Source organism: Hippopotamus amphibius, chromosome 8 (genome assembly GCF_030028045.1).
Source record: "Hippopotamus amphibius kiboko isolate mHipAmp2 chromosome 8, mHipAmp2.hap2, whole genome shotgun sequence".
Lineage (NCBI taxonomy): Eukaryota > Metazoa > Chordata > Mammalia > Artiodactyla > Hippopotamidae > Hippopotamus > Hippopotamus amphibius.
Window position 1 is genome coordinate 73,239,116 of NC_080193.1, and position 24,099 is coordinate 73,263,214.

Here is a 24,099-nt window from a genome sequence, read left to right on the forward strand (position 1 = left end):
TGCCATGTGAAATCCTGTCCCTTGAAGTGTATTCACCAGGGACAGCTTTCCCCCATTTCCAGGAGCGCTCATGGCCGCTAACAACCTTCCACGGGCCTTTTGAAAGCCCAAAGTTTTCAGAGAAGTGAAATGTATAGCTCCTGCTCCATTCAACCCTCAAGAAAGAACAACCCTATACACACACACACACACACACACACACACACACACACACACACACACAAAACCCTAAAAAGCACACAGAAACAAACCAGGATTGTGCTCAATGCAGACCACCACATCAAAGGGTGCTTCTGAAACCCAGCCACTTCCAAGACAACGAAACTTTCCGAGTCCTTTTCTTGAGCAACCTTGGTGATGTGGGTCAGTTTGTTTTGTCTGTTGTCTTTTCCTCTTAATGATAAAGGGGTAAATTTGGGGCTCGAAAAGAGATGGCTTGGATTCCAGAAAACCCACAACTCACTTTCCTCCCTCAAGCTGCCCCTGATTCAGAGCCTGGAAAATTCCTCACCTAATTCTCCCACTGTCCACCCTGCTTGTCCAGCTTTTAACTCCTCAAATCTTACCGGAGTCCCCAGTCACCCTCATATTTGGCAAAACCCTCTTGTGTCTCAATAATCAGCACCCCCCCCCCTTGCCCCCCAATCTCTCTGGCTCAGTTTCAATCTCTCCTTCCTATTTCTTCTCTCTCCCGGGTCTCCATCTCTGTCTTTTCAGTGTGTCTCTGCTCTGTGTGTTAGGTCACTCTGTCTCTCTTCTTCCTACCTTTTCCCTTGCTGTCTCTCTGCCCCTCTCTATCAGGGCCCTTTCCCCTCTATCCCCAGGCCTCCCTCCATCCCTCATTTGTAATCCAGTTGTATCTCACTGGGTTTCTCTGTCCCCAACCCTGAGCATCTTTGTGTGTCTCCCTACATGCCCACCTGGTCCCTACTTCTAAGAGACGGTTTCACCCTATTTCAGTCTTAATGGACACCACCCCCCACCTGTGCCCCGCAACTCACCCTATCTCTCCCCACCTCCCTCCCAGGCCTCTGGACCTTGGAGTACAAGCGCGAGCTCACCACGCCCCTGTGCATCGCCGCGGCTCAGGGCCACACGGCCTGCGTGCGCCACCTGCTCGGCCGCGGCGCCGACCCCGACGCCAGCCCCGGTGGCCGCGGCGCCCTGCACGAGGCCTGCCTGGGTGGTCACACGGCCTGCGTCCGGCTGCTCCTGCAGCACCGCGCCGACCCGGACCTGCTCAGCGCCGAGGGCCTGGCGCCCCTGCACCTCTGCCGCACGGCCGCCTCTCTGGGGTAAGGACCCGGGGCCCCGGCCACCCACCCGCCCCCAGACCCGGACGCCCTCCGCTCCCTGACCCCGCTCAGACCCGGGACGCGGCCTCGGTCACCGCTCCAAGACCCGCCCCCTGCAGGCTCCGCCCACAGAGCCTCTGCCCCGCCCCGGCCCGGGCCCCCCCCCCGCCGCCTGACCCCACCCAGACGCAGCCGCGGAAGCCCTCGGCCGAGGCTACGGTGCACGCGGTCCATCAGAGCCCCGCGGCGGCCACCCGGCCCGCTGCGCCCGGGCCCCCCGCCCCGGCCTCGGCCCAGCCCCGGCCCCGCGCCGGCTTAATTAGCGCTTGATTGCGAGCGCGGGGGGGAGGCGCCACACGGAGGTAATGAGCCGGTGATCACCGGCCCGCAGACGCCGGCGCTGGAGAATGCTAAAAGGCCACTGGCGGGGTTGGAGGCTGAAAAATTAGGGTTTTTAATGATAATTTTATGCAGAATAATTGTCACAGTGTGACATAAATGGTTAGCTCCTCGGGCGGGGCTTCGGAGTCCCACAAGCCAGCTGAGCTGTGCCCGCAGTTTCGGGGCGCCCCCACCCCCCCACCCAGGTGCCGGGGTTCTGGAAGTTCTGCTATTGCTGGGTCCAGCCCCGCGGCTGTCCTTGCAGAGGGTCTGTCCCTTCAGGGTCCCGTAGGTCCCGGGAGAGGCGGCGGGGGCCACCGTGTCATTGCACAGGAATTCTGTTCCGGTTCCCAACTTGCGATGTGTCATCTTGACATGTCAGAATGTTCCAGTCCCTGTTCTTGGGATTAAAATGTCTTGGCCTTCTATCTCTATGATGAGAATTAAATAAAATCACCATGTTAAGTGCAGGCAGGCAGGACTATTGGGTTCTCAGGGGGGCACCACCTACCAATGTCACTTGTGTTCAGAGTAGGGACTTAGGAAGGCTCGTGGGCCACTAAGAGTCTTCAAAGTGACTGAAGGAAAGTGACTACAAACAATATATTTTTTTGAAGCAGCTTTACCGAGCTGCAATTACATATAGTAAGCTGCACTGCTTAAAGCATACAATCTGATAAATTTGGACACAGGAATGCACTCATGAAACCCCCTATAATCAAGATGGTGAACCCAGCCATCACCAGCCAAAGGTTCCCTTGTCCCATTGTAAGCTTTCCCTCCCCCTCCTGCAATTTCCCACTGATCTGCTTTTTGTCACCATGTTTAGTCGGAATTTGCTAGAATTCTATGTAAATAGAATGTAGTCCCTTTTGTCTGGTTTCTTTCATACAGCAGTATTATTTTGAGATTTTTTTGAAGCATATATTTTTAAATTTTTAATTATATTGGAGTATAGTTGATTAACAATGTTGTGTTAGTTTCAGGTTTACAGCAAAATGATTCAGTTATACATATGCATGTATCTATTCTTTTTCAAACTCTTTTCCCATTTAGGTTATTACAGAATATTGAGCAGAGTTCCCTGTGCTATACAGTAGGTCCTTGTTGGTTATCTATTTTGTATGTAGTAGTGTGTACATGTCAGTCCCAGTACTCTGAGATTTATCATACTGTTGTGTGTCCATAATTCACTCCTTTCGTTGCTGGGTGGTATTACATGGTATAGGAATGTCTATCCACTCGTATGCTGAAAGACACTTGATAGTTTCAGGCTTGGGGCTATTACAAATAAAGCTGCTTTGAACATGTGTGTACCAGCCTTTTTCTGGGTATATGCTTTCATTTCTCCTGGATAAATACCTAGGCATAGCTGTGTCACATGACATGACTAAAAGATAATCTTCTAGGAAATGACGTTCCAAATTGGATATGCCATTTTACATTCCCACCAGCAATGTACGAGTGTTCTAGGTGCTTCCTACCCTCACCAATGCTTGGTATGGTCACTCTTTAGCTGTACACATTCTATAGGTATTTAGAAATATTCCATTATAGTTTTGATCTGCATGTCCCTAACGACAAGTGATGTTGGGCATCTTCTCATGTACTTATTTGCCATCCCTTCATATTCTTTGGTGACGTGCCTGTTCAAATCTTATGTCCTTTTTAAATATTGGTTGTTTATTTTCTTCACAAATTTTGAGATTTCTTTATTTATTCCAGATACAAGTCCCTTGTCAGGCATGTGAGTTATGAATATTATCTTCCAGTTTCTGGGTTATATTTTCTTTCCTCAAGTGTCATCTTTTGAAGAACAGAAGTTCTTACTTTTGGTGGAATCCAGGAATCCAGATGATCAATTTTTTTCTTTTAGGGATTATGTTGGGTTAGTTTATCTAAAAAAAACAAAGAAAGAAATCTTTGCCCAACTGCCCAACCATGGCCAAAAACATTTCCTCCTTGTTTTCCTCTAAAATTTTTAAAATAATTTTAGTTGTTACATTTAAGCCTATGACCTGTTTTGAGTTAATGTCTGAATATGATGTGAGGTATGGATTGAAGCTTTTTTTCTCTGCATGGGGATATCCAGTTGTTCCAGCACCATTTGTCAAAAAGCTTTTCCTTTCTCCATGGATTTGCCTTTGCGCTTTTGTTGAAAATCAACTGACTACATATGTATGGGTTTCTTTCTGGCTCCCTTGTCAAGTACACATGAGACAGAGCAAGTCCTGACCGATTCAGGTGGTAAAGATCCACGGAGCCCCTCCTAGATTCAGTCCTTTTAACACTTACATAAACAGTGAAAAGAAGAATGGCCAAAGGTACCAATTCTGCATGGTCCTTGTCCCACACACCACAGAGGACAACACCCAAACAAAAGGGACCAGATAATGGCAATGTGAGTTGCAGGATACCCTGTTGCAGAGTACCTGGATCTAGACTTCAGGTGAGCAGTTTTATGGTCTGGAGCTCTATGCTGAGGGGGGCAAGGCAGGAAGTCCCAAACCTCATCAGAACCCAAGGGGTGATGAGAAACGTCTTAGGACAGCCTCCCGCAGGCCATAGGGAGGTGCGTGGATGATGGTCTCATAGCAGCTCCTTACAAGCCTTTCATTTTGGGGGGTCATAGGGTGCTCTGCCGTGACTTAGATCAGCAATAGTCCAGACTTTCATTTGTGTGGCCTGTGTGGATCCACCAAGGTTGCCGTGGCTCCGTGGCAGAGCCGTGGCTCTGTGGCTCTGTTCTATTACATTGCTTTATTGGTCTTTTTTGACACCAGTTCCACATTGTATTGAATATTGTAGCTCTGTAAGAAATCTTGAAGTTGTGTAGTTCTCCAGCATCGTTCTTCTTTTTAAAAGTTGTTCTGACTATTCTAGCTTCTTTGCATTTCCATATAAATTTTCAAATCAGTTTGTCAGTTTCTACGAAAAAGGCTGCTGGGTTTTGACTGAGGTTAATGTGAATCTATAGATCAGTTTGGGGAGACGACATAAGAATATTGAATCTTGCAACCCATGAAAACAATAAATCTCTCCATTTATTTAGATCTTTCATTTCTTTCAGCTATGTTTTATAGTTTTCAATGCAGAGGGCTTGCACATACTTTGTCAGATTTATCCCTAAGTATTTCATATTTTTGATGTTTTTATAAGTGGTATTTTTAAATTAAATTTATTTTGTGTATAGCTATTTAAAATTGATAAGAATTTACTTTTTTATATTGATTTGAAACCTGCTACCTTGCTAAACTTACTAATTGTTCTAGTAGCCTATCATTAATTCCATAAGATTTCTATGTAGACAATCATGTCATCTGTGAATAAACACAATTTACTTATTTTCCAGTCTGGGTGCCTTGCATTACTTTCTCCTTCTTTACGGCACTAGATAGAACTTCCAGTGCAATGTTGAAAAGAAGTAATGAGAGCCAACAACTTTCCTTATTTCTAATCTTAGAAGAATTAGATCTTTCACCATTAAGTATGATATTAGATGTAGGTATTTTGTAGATGACTTTTTTCAGATTGAGAGAATACCCTTCTTCTCCTAGTTTGCTTAGAATTTTTACTATGAATGGATATTGAATTTTCTAAATGCATTTTCTGCATATATTGAGTTGATCATACAGTGTGTTTTTTCAGTCTGTTAATGTAATTATTTACACTGATTGATTTTCCTTTTTTTAATATAAATTTATTTATTTATTTATTGGCCGCATTGAGTCTTCATTGCCATGCACAGGCTTTCTCTAGTTGCAGCGAGTGGAGGCTACTCTTCATTGCAATGCATGGGCTTCTCATTGCAGTGGCTTCTCTTATTGTAAAGCATGGGCTTTAGGTGCACGGGCTTTGTAGCTGCAGCACAAGGGCTCAGTAGTTGTGGCACATGAACTTAGTTGCTCCTCAGCCTGTGGGATCTTCCCAGACCAGGGATTGAACCCATGCCCCCTGCATCAGCAGGAGGATTCTTAACCACTGCGCCACCAGGGAAGTCCCTACACTAATTTTCAAATGTTAAACCAACCTTGCATTCTTGAAATAAATCACAATTTATAAATTGCTGGGTTTGATATGCTGAATTTTTTAATATCTGCATCTATGTTCATAAAAGTTATTGATCTGTAGTTTTTTCTTGTAATGTTTTTATCTGGTTTTGATATTCAAGTAATGCTGGCCTCAAAAATGAGTTGGGAAGTGTCACCTCCTTGTCTGTTTTCTGGAAAAGCTTGTGTAAAATTATTATTTCTTCCTTAAATGTTTGGTAGTGTTAATCAGTTAATCTCTTTATGAGAAGGTTTTCAACTATGAATTCAATTTATTTAATGGCTGTAATGCTATTCAGGGTATTTCCTTCTTTTTGAGTGAGCTTTGATAGCTTGTATCTTTCAAGAGATTTATCTCTTTCATTTAAGTTGTTAAATTTATTGTCATAATTGTTCTCTATTATCCTTTTAATAGCTGCAAAATCTGTAGAATCACCACTCTCATTCATGATATTGGAATTTGTGCCTTTTATTCTTTTTTCCCTGATCAGTCTTGTTTTCAGTCTTATTGATTTTCTTTTTTGTTTTACTGTTTTATTTTTCATTGCTTTCTGATATGATCTTTATTGTTCTTTCTTTGCTTACATTGAGTTTCATTTGTTCTTGCTTTTCTGTTACTTAAAATGGAAGCTAATGTCTTTGATTTGATGGGGTTTTTTTTTACTTCCTAATATAGGCTTTCAGTGTTATACATGTACCCTCTATATACTACTTTAGCTGAACCCCACAAATTTTAGTATGTTAAAATTTCACTTTCAATCAGTTTAAAATATTTTTTAATTTCCATTTTAATTTTTCCCTTCTGATTCTTTTCTTTGAGACATAAGTTATATAAAAAGCATGTATTTAGTTCCCAAATATTTGAGTATTTCCCAGATATCTTTCTATTATTTATTTCTAATTTAATTCCATTATAGTTAGAGAATTTACTTTGTATCACTTTACTCCTTGTTATTGAGTCTAGTTTTATGATCCAAAATACTTCCTACCTTGGTAAAATTTCCATGCACATCAGAAAAGAATGCCTATTCTAGAACTTCCTAGGTGGTGCAGTAGTAAAGAATCTGCCAATGCCAGGGACATGGGTTCGAGCCCTGCTCTGGGAAGATTCCACATGCCACAGAGCAACTAAGCCCGTGCACCACAACTATTGAGCCTGTGCTCTAGAGCCCGTGAGCCACAACTACTGAACCCATGTGCCACAACTATTGAAGCCCACGTGCCTAGGGCCTGTGCTCCACAACAAGAGAAGCCACTACAATAAGGAGCCTGTGCACCACAATGAAGAGTAGCCCCCACTCTCAGCAACTAGAGAAAGTCCATGTGCAGCAATGAAGACCCAATGCAGCCAATAAATAAATAAAATTAATTAATTAACTTAAAAAAAAAGAATGCCTATTCTGCAGTTGGTGGGTGGAATGTTCTATAAATGTCAATTAAGTCAAGTTGCCTAATAATGTTGTGTAAAACTCCTATATCCTTACTGATTTTCTGCCTACTTGTTTTATAGATTATTGAAAGAGGGGTGTTGAAATCTCTGACTATATTCATGGCTTTGTTTATTTCTCTTTGCAGTTCTATCAGTTTTGCTTCACATATTGTGAAGTTCTATTATTAATTACATATATGTTTAGCACTGTTATGGCCTCTTGAAGAACTAATATTTTATCATCATTAAAAGATATTCTTTATCTCTGGTAATATTCTTTGCTCTAAAGTCTACTTTGTCTGATATTAAGATATCTAGTCTGACGTTAATATAGGTTTCTTTTGATTAGTGTTAGCATAGTATACCCTTTTCCTAATTAAGCATTAGTTATCTATTGCTGTGTAACAAATTACCACAAACTTAGAGACTTACTACAGCACACATTTATTGTCTCACAATTTCTGTGGGTAGAGTTTAGGCGTGGCTTCACTGGGTCCTCTACTGCAAAATCTCTCACAAGACTGTAATCAAGGTGTCAACAAGGACTAGTGTCTCAACTGAAGGATCAAATGGGAAAGACTCTGTTACCAAATTCATATAGTTATAGGCAGAATTCAGTTCTTTGGGACTGTTGGACCAAGAGTCTTAGTGCCTTACTGACTATTGATTAAAGGCCATGCTCAGTTTATGTCTATTTTTAAAGTGGATTTCTTGTAGGCAGGTTATAATTGAGTCTTTTTTAATCCAATCTGGTAGTCTTTGCCTTTTAGTTGGGTGTTTAGATCATTTACATTTAATGAGATTTTGATATGATTATGTTCAAATCAAACATCCTATTATTTTTTTCTATTCATCTCATCCATTCTTTGTTCCCTTTTCTTCTTTTTCTACCTTCTTATGTATTGAATATTTTTCATGATTCCACTTTATCTCCTTTTTTGACTTATATAAACTCTCAGCTCGGTTATTTTAGTAGTTGCTTTAGGGTTTATAGTATACATCTTTAATACAGTCTGCCCTCAAGCAATATTATACCACTTCACGTATAATATGAAAACCATATGACACTATACTTCCATTTCTCTCCTCCTGACCTTTGTGCTATTGATATCATATATTTTACTTCTGTATATAAGTCGCACAGTGCAATGTTATTTTTTGATTCAATTATCTTTTAAATATATTGAAATAAAAAAAGTTTTTACGTTTATCCATGTAGTTCCCATTTCCAGTTCACTTTATTGCTTTGTATAAATTGAAGATTCCATCTGGGATCATCTTCCTTCTGCTTGGAAGACTTTCTTCCATATTTCTTATAGTGAAGGTCTGCTGAGGATGAATCCTTTTAGCGTTTGTATGTTTGAAAAAGTCTTGGGGCTTCCCTGGTAGCACAGTGGTTAAGAATCCACCTGCCAATGCAGGGGACATAGGTCTGATCCCTGGTCCAGGAAGATCCCACATGCCCATAGAGAAACTAAGCCCATGTGCCACAACTATTGAGGCTGCACTCTAGAGCCCATGAGCCACAACTAATGAGCCCACACTCTGCAACTACTGAAGCCCATGTGCCTAGAGCCTGTGCTCTGCAATAAGAGAAGCCACCACAATGAGAAGCCCATGCACCACAATGAAGAGTAGCCCCGGCTCTCTGGAAGTACAGAAAACCCATGCACAGCAATGAAGACCAAATGCAGCTAATAAATAATAAATAAATAAATACATTTATTAAAAAAATAAAAAGTCTTTATTTCATCTGAGTGTTTGAAATGTACTTTTGTTGGGTAGAGAATTCTGGATTGACAGGTTCTTTTTTTCTTTTAGTGTTTTAGACTCATGGCTCCACTGTCTTCTAACTTGCATTTTTAATCTTTAAATCATCTATGTTTCTGATCTTTGTCCTTCTGCATTTGTGTTCTTTTTTCTGGCCTTAATATTTTCTCCTTATCACTGGTTTTAAACAATTTGATCATGATGTGATTTGATGTATTTTTCTTCATGCTTCTTGCCCTTGAGATTCACTGATTTCTTGAATCTGTGGGCTTATACTTTTCATCAAATTTGGAAAATTGTTGGCAATTATCTCTTCACATTTTTTTCTGTGTGATCCCCTCCTCTGCCTCAGGGACTCCAATTGCATGTATGTTACACCACTTGAAGTTGTTCCACAGTTCATTAATGCTCTGTTCATTTTTTTTTTCATTTTTTTCTTATGTAACTTATTTATCTTTTGTTCTGAAACCCCTGATCTGCCATTAATCCTATCCAGTGTATTTTTCACCTCAGACATAATTTTCAACTTTAGAAGCCCAATCTTAGGTCTTTTTAAATATCTTTCGTATCTTTACTTAACATGTTCAATCTTTCCTCTAGCTTCTCAAATATATGGAATACAGTGCTAATAACTATTTTAATGTTCCTGTGTATCAATTCTATCATCTGGGTGTGAATAACACTTTATTTTAACTTTGCTCATTTCGTAAATTTCAGATTCACATAAGGCATAAGACGTGAGAGATAAGGTATGTAGATGTAAGATTCAAAAGTATAAGTGCTTATGAATACATTTCTCAATTATTTTTTTAAAAGCTGTAAGTAGATAGCCATTCTGCATGGATACTAAATAAAGATTAACTTCTACCTCATTTTAACTTACAATTTCTACTCTTGAGTCATTTGGTAGATGATTTGCTGGTATACAAAGTTTCCACCTGGTGACAAAATTATAGAAACCCCACCTATTTTTGAAAAGCACAGCTCCAAGTTCATCCAATAATGACTCCATACCTACAAGTATTCAATAGCCAGTTGTTGAACTCTACAAGGTACTGGGGCTGTGCTGCATTATAGTCTGTTCCCGCAAGATGCTTTCGGTTTCATGGGAGAGGAAGGTAATTTATGGCCGTGTGCTAGAAACTGGGCCAAGAATATGCAGAATACACTATGTGCATGTAAGTTAGGGGTGTGAGCTGGTAGATTTCCAGTGGAAATTTTCTAGGAGAGAAAGAAGCACCAGCTTTATTAAAGGACATAAACTAACCAAATCAGAGCAAAAGTCTTTCTATATACTAAAACACAGGCAAAATTATTAGGCAGTTTTACATTGATTGTACTCAGTTTTGATCATATTTTTATACCCTACAATTTTATATATTACAAGTACATATTTTGCTATATTTGAGGCCTGGGTTAACCCCAGTTCTAACACTTACTAGCCGTGCAAGCTTGGGCAACTTATTTCATTTTTCTGTGTCTCACTGTTCTCAATGTAAAATAGGGATAATGTTCGAGCCTACTGTATAGGGTGCTTATGAGAATTAAATTAGCTAATGTAGGAAAAATGTTTAGAGGAGCACCTTGCATATAGTTAAGAATTATGTAGGTGCTGGCTGCAATTTCTGAGGCCTCTTGTATGATCATTGTGTCTATTTTATGAGAATTGAAACAATAGCTCACTACTTTTAATTAATATGGGGTTTGTGGTTTCTTTTTTTTAATAAGATTTTTTAAATTTATTTATTTATGGCTGTGTTGGGTCTTCATTGCTGCACGCAGGCTTTCTCTAGTTGTGCTGAGTGGAGGCTACTCTTCATTGTGGTGTGAGGGCTTCTCATTGCGGTAGCTTCTCTCGTTGTGGAGCACAGGCTCAAGGTGCATGGGCTTCAGTAGTTGTGGCACGCAGGCTCAGTAGTTGTGGCTCACAGGCTCTGGAGAGCAGGCTCAGTAGTTGTGGCACACGGGGCTAGCTGCTCTGCAGCATGTGGGATCTTCCCGGACCAGGGATCGAACCCATGTCCCCTGCATTGGCAGGCAGATTCTTAACCACTACGCCGCGGGGGAAGTCCTGTGTTTTCTTTATCTCCATATTTGTTGGTCATGATTTATTCCCAGTAATATCCCTAGTCAAGAACATACTCCTAATTATAACATATTCCTATGGAAAATATAACCCATTTGATGATATTCCATGTCTAGGAACACACAATGCCTCCCACCCCCCAAAAAGACATGTCTATATTTACTTTTCTCTTGTTCAAAATTAAGTTCACTAAATGTAGCATGGTATCCTGGACTGGACTCTGGAAGAGAACATGAACATTAGTGGGAAAAGTGGTGAAATCCAAATAAAGTCAGTTAATAGTATTGGACTGATGTTAATTTCTTAATGCTAACCCTACCATAATAATATGTGAACTTTAGAGGAAGCTGGGTGAAGGGCATTTGGGAACTCTCTGTACTATCTTTGCAATTCTTCTGTAAATTTAAAATAATGTTAAAAGAGAGTTTTAAGAACCAAGTTTGCTTCATACCTTGGGCTCCAACCTTCCACCTTACAAAATTAGGAAAATATTGCTTTTTACTAAGAAATGAGAATGTATCACCTACTCAGAACACAAAATACTGTGAATACTGACAACAGCACTTAAGACAAGCCAATAAGCTTACATTTGAACCTGTGGCACATGCAGAACATGCGAGCCACTCAGCTTACACACTGTGTGATAGAAACTAATTTCCTGGCTTCGGATGGTTTTTCAGAAATCATTCAGATCCAGCACATTGTTTAATAAAGACTTTTAAAATGTCTTTGTATTAAGATGGGGCTTTTAAAATCTCTTTTCTTTTGTCTTTCTCCTCCTCCTCCTCCTCCTCTTTGTTCTTTGTCTTCTCATTTTCTCTTCTCTCTCCATGTGTCTCTCTACGTGACTCTTTCACCCTGGTGATTTCATTTGACAGTCTTGACTTATTTAAATCCCGGTTATTGGGGGAAAGTTTAAGATAAGTGATGAACACACCAGAAGCTCTGGCAGAACTATGCAACAGCTGACTTAGAATCCCTTCAATATCAATGATTGGATGAAAGATGCTGGCAGGTCCCCTTGAACACCTCTACAATAACATAGCCAACTACCTTGAAGGATAAAAGTTAACAGATGTCAGAGAGGGCCTGAGATTTAGACTACGGCTTTTCAGCTCTGAAGAGTCTCCCTAAAGTTAGACTCTGAGGAGGTCTGGCTTCAAGTAGTATAAACATTATCAGTTTGACAGGAAAGAGCTACTTTCTCCAGAATCTTTTTATACATAGTAGATTTTAGGTCATCCTTAATTTTTTTACCTTTCAGTAGAGAGGGGGTCGTTGACCTACATACAGAGCCATTTCATTTTCTTACTCTTGATGACAATGGTCTCCACACCTAGAGACCCAGTTCTGCTCCATCCCCTTTTAGTCAGCAATTCTCCATGGGTGCAGGACTTTAAAACCTTTGAGTCGCTGAGTTCCTGGGATTAAAAAAAAAATTATCTGTGCTCCCTTCCAACCAGCAAGCTTCAGAATTCAGAATTCAACACACAAAAAGGGATATTGGAGCTTTAATCTAGGAGCCTTTTGAAGAGATTTTTCCCAAAAAGAAAAGTTCCAGTAAAGTTACTCTCTTCACGTTGGTAGCCTGCATGCCAGCCTCGCCCTATTTATTATCAGATTCCTCTCCTCCACCCTTCTTAAAATTCTGAAATAATTAAAATGAGAAAAGAATTAGCAGAGTCCTGCTTCTTTTTCTCATCTAAAGCTGCCTTGATTTAAACAAAAGTGAGGAGGATTTGCTTCCTTCAGAAACGTATTAGTCAAAAAGCATGCAAGTTTACTTCTTGGTCCCAGTTGTGTCAATTCAACTAAACAAAAATGAATTCATAAGCCAGAACTGGACTTGTGGAAGCAGCTAATTATCTTAGGAGGAAAAAACTATTGAAGAAAATCATTGGACAATTCTTTTCTAACTCAGACCTGGCAGGTTGAAATCTGGGTGGAGAAAAATGAAGTCTGACTTTTCCTGAGGAAAGAGAGGCACTCTCTGGTCAGGATTTGAGCAGTGACAGTGATTCTGAGTCCTCACCCCAACCCCAAAAGCCTTTGCTTAATAGCAGGGTGTTTAGTTGCATGAGGTACCAGCTCACAAACATTGATGCACAATCCAGAAAACAGTCCACACTCCACATCCCAGATGAGTGACTGATTCATTGTTCAAGTGGAGGGGAGAAAACATGGTCTGGTTCAACAGGAGTTTGAGGCATCTCAAGGAATATTAAAGAACAAGGTGTCAGTTAGGGGCTGCTCCCATTGGATGATTTGATATTTGCAGAAGAACTTCACATTCTCTTTTATTTTTTGCCATGAGGCATGTGGGACCTTGGTTCCTGACCAGGGATCAAACTCATGCCCCCTGCAGTGGAAGCACTGAGTTTTAACCACTGGACCACCAGGGAAGTCCAAAACTTCACATTCTGAGCACGTGCAGGTGTCTTACTTGTTACGATCCTCCCCTCATGCCTGCAAGACATAGTTACCCCCAGTTTACAGGTTAGAAAACTGAGGCTCACCAAGAGCCCATGTTTCGCCATTAACGTGACACACAGTGGAAACTGTCAGAGCCAGGTTCGAAAGCCAAGTGTCATAAGAGAAATGGATGTTGAAAGATAGCTTCTCCCTTGTTAACCTAATTTTTTTCAAAACCCGCCAACAGCCAGAAAGTAGCTCTGCTCATCTCTAATCATGACCTTTCAACTGTGTTCTATAGGAGGCTTACCCCCTTCCTTGTCACTTCCTAGCATCTCAGGGAGATTCCTCAGCTTTCTGGTCACTTGCCAAGTTCTATTTGAATACAGACAACTCACTGTCAGGAATTAAAAGAGGTGATCCAGGCCAAATCAAACCTTCACGCTCTGGGCAAAATCCTTGATCAGACACTTCAGGAAAGATATACAAATGGCCAATAAGCAAATGGAAAGGTGCTCAATATCATTAGTTATCAGGGAAATACAAATTAAAATCACAAGGAAATATTCTTTGTGTCACACCTATTAAAATGGCTAAAGTCCAAAAGACTGACAACACCAAACACTGGCAGGAATGTGGAGCAACTGAAACTCTCATACACTGTTGCTGGGAATGTATAATGATGTAATCACCTTGGAAAACTGTTTGGCAGTTTCTTTTAAAGTTAAATATACACCTACCAGCAATTCCACTTCTAGATATTTATCCAAAAGAAACAAGAATATATGTCCACAAGAAGACTTACATAAAAATATTCATAGCTGCTTTATTCATAATAGCCAAAAAGCAGAAATACCCAAATGCCCATAAGTATCAAAAGGAGAATGGATTTTTAAATTGTGGCATGTCCATATAATTAAATATGACTCAGAAATAAAGCAAAATGAGTTACTCGTGCCTGCAACAATGTGGATAAATGTCAAAGGCATTCTGTTGAGCTAAAGAAGCCAGACATAAAGAAGTAGAAAATTCTAGAAAAGACAAAACATGGTGAGAGAAATAAGAACCATAGTTGTGGACTTCCTAGGTGGCGCAGTGGGTAAGAATCCACCTGTCAATGCAGGGGACATGGGTTTGATCCCTGCCCCAGGAAGATACCACATGCCGTGGAGCAACTAAGCCCATGCACCACAACAGTTGAGCCTGCGCGCTAGAGCCCGTGAGCCACAACTATTGAGCCCATGTGCCGCAACTACTGAAGCCCACACACCTAGAACTTGTGCTCTGCAATGAGAGGCCACCGCAATGAGAAGCCCGCACACCACAACAAAGAGCAGCCTCTGCTCAGCACAACTAGAGAAAGTCCGTGTGCAGCAACAAAGACACAACACAGCCAATAAAATAAATAAATAAATAAATTTATAAAAAAAAAAAAAAAAGAACCATAGTTGCCTGTGGGGGTGATGACTGACTGGTAGCAAACACAAAGGAACTTCTTGGAGAGATGAAAATATGCTACTTCTTGATTGGGATGTTGATTGTATTCCTTTGCTGAAATTTCTACGGCTATACTTTTCAAACCAATGCATTTCTCTGTATGCAAATTTACCTCACTTAAAAAATACATAAATACATGCATATAAAACTTTTCTCTCATACAAGTCAAAGTTCCCCCCACCTCACCCTCATCCCTGCCTAGAAAGAGAGTAGAATCTTTTATTTCACTGTTCCTCTTCCTTCTCCCCTCCTCATTCCGATGCCTCTGGGTCTTCCTCTTCATCCAGTGTGCTGGGGCCCAGGGAGGAGAGAAAGGCTGCCCATTTCTCGCTGAGGAGGGGACACTAGTGAAGCTTCCAGAAAGTCAGATACTCCTTCAAGGGCAATGAGGCAAACAGTGGAGCTGACCTCTCAAAGTTCGTTCCTTCAGTCAGTCCTCGGTCCACCAAAATGCAGAATTCCAGTCGCAGTCTGGGGAGAATTTGCCCAGAATATCAGCAGCAGCCACAACCATTTAACACTTTAGAAGCAAGTTAAATGGCAGCCATTGTTCCAAGGGAAAACGTGAGGATGGAAATGGCCGGCCAGCTTCTCTCCACCTCCTCGCTCCCCTTAAGGATTTGTCCATTCACATCAGCCATTTCAATTGTAAACATGCATGCTCGATGGTCTCACAGCTTAGCATCCCAGGAGGAAGGGAGGCAGAAGCAAATACAGAGCAGAAAGGGGCAGGTGGAGGTCCCCCAGGGAAAGGCTCAGCAGAAGGTCCAGGGAAGCCAAGTGGAGCTGGTCCTCCATTGGAGTCAGGGCAGCAGCTTCCCCAGCCTTCACTTGGAGCCAGCCCAGGACGCATTCCCCAGAGGGAGCCTCCTCTGGATGGCTTCATCAGAAAGCACGGCTGTGTTTTCTTCCCAAGTCTCTCCCCCACATCCCCTGCCCCCCCACCCCAGTCCCGCCTTGCCCAGCACCCAGCCGCTCTGCCTGCCCCCACCAGTGGACCCAGGCTCAGGGCTCCAGCCACCCTGGCCTGGGGACATGTCTCCAGCCCATCTGCCTCCACGTCAACTGCGAGGAGGAAAAGCAGCGTAATGATGATGCGACAAGACTGGTTCATGACCCCCATTACTCTCACAGAACACACTGCCTAGTGCGAAACCCCTCCTGCCTGTCAGAAGGGATTCAGGCAGCAGTCACGGGAGGAGGACAGTAAAGGACAGTTGCGATTGGCCAAGGACTCCAGCTACTTCCAGCAATTGAAGCCGTTGCTCGGGAGACAGATGCTGAGCACACCTGACAGAGGGCTTAGAAGCCATGTCTGTTTCCCCTCGAAAAAACCTAAGTAATCTTTGTGAATTTCAGCTTGTTTTTAATAGTTCTTCATCATTGTTGCCTTCCAGTAGCACCTTTCGGTGGTTGTTGAGTCATTCTCTTCTCCGGCGGTAGCTGGGGTTCACAACCCAAGCAGGATGTTCTGGCTGTGGGGTCGCTGTCGTAGCCCAGTTCCCTGCCCTTGAGATCACTGCTGAAACCTCAAAAACCAGGGAGAATGAAATGTACGGTGCAGAGTCGCCCACAGGACTGGACGGGAAGCAGGTTCCTGTTGTTTGCCCTGTAGCACAAGGTCCATGGGCCAGGCAATCTCCTTGGCCTTCTGCTGCCTTCAGTGTTCTGTCAGTGAGTCTGCCCGGGAATCCTGCAGAGTGCTCAGAGAAGAGACCCTTCCCCCGGCCCTGACAAGCTGTAGGTGTACAGGGCTTGGAGGAAATTCTCTACTTACTGAATGAACCGATGACTGAAAAGTTTACAGAGAACTTATGGGAAATGCCTAGTACCGTGCCTGACTCATAGCAGGTGCTTAACAAATAGCACCAACAGGAAGAGCAGCCTGGTGGGTGGGGTGACTGAGAACTAAGCTAGACACAGCAGCCAGGATCTCTGCTCTGCCACCTCTGGGCTGGAAGGCCCTATGCAAGTCACTGGTCTTCCTCTGAGGCTCAATTTCTCCACATGCAAATTCCACCTATGATGCAGATTTGTTGCAAGGACTAAGGATAACATTCTTCTAAAAAGAAATAAAAAGACCACGTGCTGAGGAAGGCACTGACCTCCCAGCTCAGAGCCAGAGGCTGTAAATGCCACTTTTGAGGGCTTTCTGCAACTAGAGGGATGGGGAGGAGGGAAGCCAGAGGAGGAAAGGCTAGAGCGGGCTCTGTCTCGTGGGGTGCAGGGCAGTTTGGCAGGTGGTGTGAAAGGGTAAGGAAGAGGTGAGCACTGAGGAAGCCCAGGCTGAGGCCCTTGGCACCTTCTGCACCTGCGAGGTGAGTGGAAAAGCCAGTGCTTCGGGAAGATGCTGGAGGTGGCTGGGAGTAGTGTGAGGGAGGTAGGCTCAGAGTCCCACTTCCCTCTTTAGAAATAAGTTAAAATGACATTCATTCAACAGCCCTTGATGGGTTCATCTCTATGAACTCCTGCCCTTTGGCTCAAGCCACTTTTTCTGTGTACTGTCAACCTTGGGCCCCGTAACAGCTTGTCACCATGATCATTATCAAAGACAGGGATGAGGGATGGCGGGGGGCGGGGAGTGTTTGCCCAAGTTGCTTTGTATTGGAGGCCGTTCAGACAACACAGTGTCTCCTTAATCTCGTAAGAGAGAGACAAGTCGTTTTGACATCGTCAGATGGGAACTTACCCTTGGTTCCTGACAGCGACTGTCCTACACTGGCTCCAGGCCTTCCTACTTGTGTCCATCAGGATAGCAGGAAACCTGCTCCCAAACATCTCCTCTGGGAGGAAAGGGTTTGGCCAAAGCTGGATTTCCCAACAGTCCTGCAAAGGCTTGGGTGGTGCTTTCCCTGCTGGGCCATTTCTTCCGCGACTGGAGACACTGACACACACAAGGTCAGGTCTTGCAGGTCCCCAAGACTGTTATCACTGCTCTGCTGATCACTAAGGGCTTCCCACCCATCCCCTGCCCTCTCCTCTGGACTCACCTTCATAGTGCTTTCCCAGAATCATTGCTTACACCTGGACAGACTGATGGAAAATTTGAGAGCATTCTGGAAACTTGGAAAGCTGAGCTGACATTCTTAGAATCCATGAGCTGCTGCTGTGGCTGGTGGGGGATGGTTCTGTTATGAATAACTTCTGTTGTTCCTCAAATTGCAACTCTGATTCATTTTGGAAAATGAATTTGAAAATCTGAAAATACAGGCAGGCAAAAAAGAAACAAAAGCACCCCCCCACCCCACCATCCAGAGAAACACACACTGGCCTATGGATTTCTATGCCTTCCTTCTATGCATATAGAGATCTGCTCTTTTTTCAAATGGGAGTGTTTGATACAGTTTTGTAACCTGATCTTCTCACATGACCATTGCAAATATCTTTCCATGTCATTAAACAGACTCCCACACCTTCATTTTTAATGACTGCCCAGTGTGTGCCAGCAGAGAGATGCCCCAGTCAATTTGTTGTGTTGTTTTTTCTCATGCCTGTGGTCTGCAACTTACATCATTACCTGCTCTAAGGAAGTGCCAAGGTTGAGCCAATTAGAAGTTCTTCATTGAGAATGAAAAGGGCATCTGCAGCCCTCCAGAGGGTGGGCCAGTGTCCTCATTCTTCTGAAAGGTATCTTTGTTGCAAAGAGCAATGTGGCCATCAGCCTGTTAGGCTGCAGACGTGGAAAAGAGACCCTCTTGTATTTCCCGGTGGACTTCTTCAGAGAGGCTGGGATGCTTTAAAAAAAAAATAGAGCAGAAGAAAATGTTTTGTAATTGTTTGTGAGCACACACAGGCTCAGTGGCAAAATGAGACGGAACCCTTCATTTCTAACCTCCTGCTGCACTGTTCAAAATTCCTCCCAGAGAGGCAAGGAGGAAGCAAATCTGAAGCACTCTGATTGTCAAATTTGCATCCTCTCTTAGCTGGTTATTGTCCCAAAGGACATTTCACATCAAATTGTACTTGTTTGTAAAGATCTTTCACCCAAGACAAACCACTTCTCAAGATACTGCTGATACGGAGCCTAGAGAAATACGGAGAGAGGATTTAAAATATTGAGAGTCCCTGGGTAGAAATGTGAACAGATTTAAGGGCAGCCGCTTGCAGCCTGGAAACCCTCAAGGGATCCCGTTCAGAGCCCCAGTCAGGTAAAGAACAGGACAAACAGCAGCCATACGAAGGAAAACTGGAAGATGTTCATTAACGAAGTGCATTTGTTCAACCTGCTTTTAGGGAATACCAATAGTGGGCTAGCCTTGTCCTCGGCACTGAGAAGCAGAGATAAATAAACCCCCATTTTCACACCCAAGGAGCCAACCATCTAAGAGAGGAGTCAAACGTGCCAGCCAACATTTGAAACATGGTGTGATAAGGGCTGTGCCCAGACACTTAGGTGCGAGGAACATGACAACACAGAGGCATGACCGTGAGGAAGAGGAAGGAAAGATAGGACGCGTCCTAAGAACCACACCTGGTCAGGGAGGATGGAAGCACAGGATGGAGCATCAGGAAGTGAAACTGGTGAGGCCCGCAGAAGATGGATCACGTGGAGTCCCGCGTCCTGGGGAAAGGAGCCTGAACTTTCTCCAGCTGGCAGGAGGAGCCTTTGGGTTTTCAGCGGGCACAGGTCTTATGATTCACACTGGAAAGGCTCTTTCTGGGTAGCATAGAGCTTGTCAGATTGGCACGGGACAAATTAGGAGACTGTCGTTAGCTTCAGGCAATAAATGATTTGGGGCGTCCACAAAGGCAGTGACAACAGGGATGAAGGGAGGAAGCAGTTCAAATCATTATTAGAGGTGGAATTGACAGGGCTGAGTGACCGACGGAAGGGGAGGGAGGCAGGCACAGGGTGAAAGCAAAGAGCAAGTAATGTACAGAGCAAGACCTCCAAGGAAGCAGAAAAGGACTACAGCTCGGGCAAGAGGATCAAGAGGGATTCCCTTCCTCAGACATGGAAGAAGGAGAGGACAATTGTGTAGAAACAGACTCTAATCGCTGTTGGAGGACGATTCGTTGGCAGAAGGCAGGAAGGACGGCAGTTGCTGGGAGAACGTGCGCTCTCTGAGTGAAGTAAGGGTAGGTTGCTGAGAAGGGGGAGAGTAGAAATAGGATCTCTATATGATCAACGTTTGGAGCAGCCACTAAAGGGCAAGGAATGAGGAGCTGGCCTTCGGCCCTGGGAAGTGTGTACCAAAGGGCCCTGAGGACCAGCTGAGCCCAGAGGCCAATCTCCAGGAACGGCATTTCCTCCAACAGCCAAGGGGGGAAGACAGGGTGGATGATGGTTGGGTTCCCTGCTTTAAATTTGGCCAACTGATTGAACTTGGTGAACCCCCCAAAAAATAAAAATAAATAAAAATAAAAAAATTTGGCCAACTGACACAGGGGATGGCCATGTCCCCTCCACTCAAGGAAACTGAGGATGCCCGGGGAAGGAAGTGAAGCCAGAAAGGGCTGAGAGAGTCACTGGCCAATGACCCAAGCCTCAACAGAACAGAGATGAGGAGGGTACCAGCAGGAGGGTGAGCTAGAGGGACCTGAGCCTTACGCTCTGAAGTTGGCATACCGGCGCGTCAGACTTCAAAGGCAGAGCAAACACACTAATGGCAAAGTCCAGGAGGTGTCCCGGGAGTGGGTGGCTGAAGTGGGGCTGGTGTTCTGGCAGTGCCCACGAAGGACAAGGGCCAGCAGAATGGAGGAGGGTGTGTGGGAGGGTCTGTGAGACTGTCCTACTCTCAGGCTGGGCCAGACTGAGTTCCCCAACAGAGTCCCAGGTCCAGCGTGGGCCTGCCTGGTCAGCAGCTGCCACCTGGGCTTTGGTTGAGGTGTTTGGAGTTCTCCCAGGTGGGAAGGAGGCTCTGAGGAAGCTGCTCCCCCAGGAGAGGACAGTCTTGGCATCCACCTGATGGACCTGGAGGCAGGAAAAGACACTCACCTCTGGGAGAGACCACAGTGTCCCATGGGAGCCTAGAAACCCCAGGACACCACTGTGGGATTTAGCTACAGCCAAAATCCACAATCTGTTCAAGGAGAGTTTGGTTGAAACAAAAATAGTCCCACAGTTAGACGTGGTTGTGTTTCACCCATGCTTCCAGTCCTGTCCGAGGACACCCCAGTTGCCACTCTGTGTCAGTGTCTTGAGGGATGGATAGATTCCCGCCCTGGGAGTAGGGCAAGCCTTGCCTTACACTATCACCAAAGCAGAGGCACATACGGGCTGATAAAGAGCCCGACGGTCTAAGGGGCCCTCCTTAGAACCCTGACTCCCAGACCCTCAACTGCCACCTGGGACAAACAGCCCAGGTAATTCGTGCTTCCAGCAACGCATCTGAACATTGCCTTCCAAAGTAGCACCAAGCAGTTACAAATTACGAAGTAAGTTTTAACGCTACGCGCGGATTCTTAGGAAAAATTCCAAGCTGCTTCCAGCATTTAGTAACGGGTGGGCCTGTACCGCCAGGTTTCCCGTAATCTCATTTCTTTTGCAGCTCAGTTTGAACTCTGACAGCCTCGGCACCGGAGATCTGGATTCCTGTGCTTGCTGTTTTGGGAGCCAAGTCCCCCGGTGGCGAGGAAGGGGGTCCCAAGTCCCCCGGTGGCGAGGAAGGGGGTCCGAAGCCCCAGAACCGGCAGACAGGGCGCAGTGATCTGGGGGAGGCAGGGGGTGCGGATGCCGCGACGTCGGCCCCGCCCGGCTGACAGAGCTTGGCCTCCCCGCAGGTGCGCGCAGGCGCTGCTGGAGCACGGCGCTTCGGTGCAGAGCGCGGGCGGCGCGGGCCTGGACACGCCCCTGCACGTGGCGGCGCAGCGCTGCCTGGACGAGCACGCGCGCCTCTACCTGGGCCGCGGGGCGCGTGTGGACGCGAGGAACGGCCGCGGCGAGACGGCCCTCAGCGCGGCGTGCGGCGCGGCGCGGCGGCCCGACGAGCACGCGCGCTGCCTGCGCCTGTGCGCGCTGCTGCTGCGGTGCGGCGCGGCGGCGGACGCGCGCGACGAGGACGAGCGCAGCCCGCTGCACAAGGCCTGCGGCCACGCGCGCCATGGCCTGGCGCGCCTCCTGCTGCGGCACGGCGCCGACGCGGGCGCGCTCGACTACGGGGGCGCGTCGCCGCTGGCCCGCGTGCTGCACGCGGCGGCCTGCGCGCCCGAGGCCGCGCCGCAGCGCACGGTGCAGGCACTGCTCAACCACGGCTCCCCCACCGTGTGGCCCGACGCCTTCCCCAAGGTAAGAGGGCGCCGGGGACAGGCCACGAGGACTTTGCTGCGCAAGGACTCGGCCCGTAGCCGGGTGGCATGCAGTGCTTGTTAGACTTTCAGGGGCCCGGGAACCCCCAGAGACTGGTCCAGATGCAGACTCTGATGCCGTAGGAGGCGGTGGCGGAGGCTGCATTTCTAGCAAGCTCCCAGGTGAGGTCTTGGGACCACACTTTGAGGAGCAAGGGCCGGGCAGCCCTTTCTAGAGTCACTAGAAAATTAAAAGGTTGGGGCGTCAAGAAGCATACTTGAGGGTGACCTTGCAAAGTTGTCACCCAGGCACTATTTCTATGATGCTGTCATGGCTCAAAATATTTTGGCAGATTATCTTTTGGTGTAATTGGTGAACAATGAAAATCAGTCTCTTGTATCTGGTATTTGACTTGAAATACCCCATGTGATCATCCATCTTACAAATAGGATGAATGATGGCACTTCACAGATTTCTCTCATTCAGTCCTCACCATACTGCTGTGAAATACACGAGGCTGCTGACTGTTTCCTTACCTGGGTTTCAGTCAGGTGAAGTGCCCTGTTCAGCGTCAAGGCAGTGTTGGGACCTCAGCCCCACTTTGCAGACTTCACTCTGAGTACCTTGTCGCTTTTCCAGCAGTCAGATCTACACTGAAATGATCAAGACGAAGAATAAGGATTTCTCATCAAAGAAAATACTCAAAGACAGAAAATGGCTCCAAAAGAAAAGTTCCCAGAATACTGGTTAAAATAAGAGATTGTCCTCCCCAAAAGACTTCATGGAAGGGAGGTCATTCCATTAGATGTAAACTTGGCTGTGCTTAATTTAAAAATTATCCCAGACTCACCAGTCATATGCCAGAGACATATTTGGCCTGATAAGTTTTACACAAATAGCCACAAAGCTGTTATCCAAAAAGGATGGTGTTCTAGATGGTCTGAAATAGTGAGATTCACACGTTTCTCTCAAATGCTAACTTTGCACTGTGGATGTGTACAGAGTAAAGCTCTTGTCTCTCAAAACATGGGTAAGAAATGGAAACTCCACCCAGACAATTCCCTGGGTGTTTCCTTACTTGACAAACATTATGACAAGTTTCTTATGCCAGCTCCTGCACTATCTTCAAGTAATTCTCTCGAGGCACTCTACTAATGCAGTGATTTCCATATTGTGGACTCTTGAAGGGGAAGAAATGCTAGTGTTTTCATATTCTATAACACTTACCATTTATATTTATGATTTGCTTTTTGGCATTTCCCAGTATTAGCAGGCTTAGTTCATCAACCAGTAAAATGGAAACTAATGGAAACCTACCACCCCTCCAATTCGCACCATGTGTGCGTTAAACCAAGACGCACCCTTCAACCCTTATGGTACGAAACTGTATAAAGAATGAACAAGAAGCAAAACAACAAGAAAGAAACAAGACTTTACAAGATGGGACACAGTGAAAACCCCCTGGGGCAAATTCTTTTAAAGAAAAGAAAGGTATATTTCCAGTGTGACTAGTAATAAGCCTTTGTTATCCTAGAAGTCTTTTGATTTGCGTGATCTCTATCCAGATTTCCATGTCCGAGGTGCAGCCACACAGGCGTAATCCCTGGGGACATGACTTCTAGCACCTGAACTCTGTCTCCAGGGCTGTAAGAATCATCCCACCTTGACCTAGAGATACAGGGCAAGGCCCAGTGCCTCCCCTTTGGGCCTCCAGAGGCCCCATCCTGGGATCCCCTCACCAGACCCTTGTCAGCCACAGGAATGGAGCAGGTCAGCCAAGTGCAAGGTAGGTGTGCGTTTGGGTGCCTGGCAGTTAGTTACAGTGGGGACCCAGAGGCCATGATAGGTGCTTGGCTCCTGGAAATGATGATGAATCTCCCGGCAATTCCACACCATTGTGGAAGGAATTGGAGTTTCTTTCAGAAATCTTAATACTTTGAGGCTTTCACCAA

At 45.0% G+C, this 24,099-nt stretch overlaps 1 protein-coding gene across 1 annotated transcript in view; it reads left to right on the forward strand.

Annotated features, from left to right (window-relative positions):
* The window catches only part of ASB18 (ankyrin repeat and SOCS box containing 18), a 59,713-nt gene that overhangs the window by 21,574 nt on the left and 14,040 nt on the right, over positions 1-24,099 (forward strand). Inside the window, exons 3-4 of the mRNA XM_057746732.1 lie at positions 1,028-1,295; positions 21,643-22,147. Coding sequence (XP_057602715.1) covers positions 1,028-1,295; positions 21,643-22,147 — 773 coding nt within the window. The remainder of the gene's footprint in view (positions 1-1,027; positions 1,296-21,642; positions 22,148-24,099) is intronic.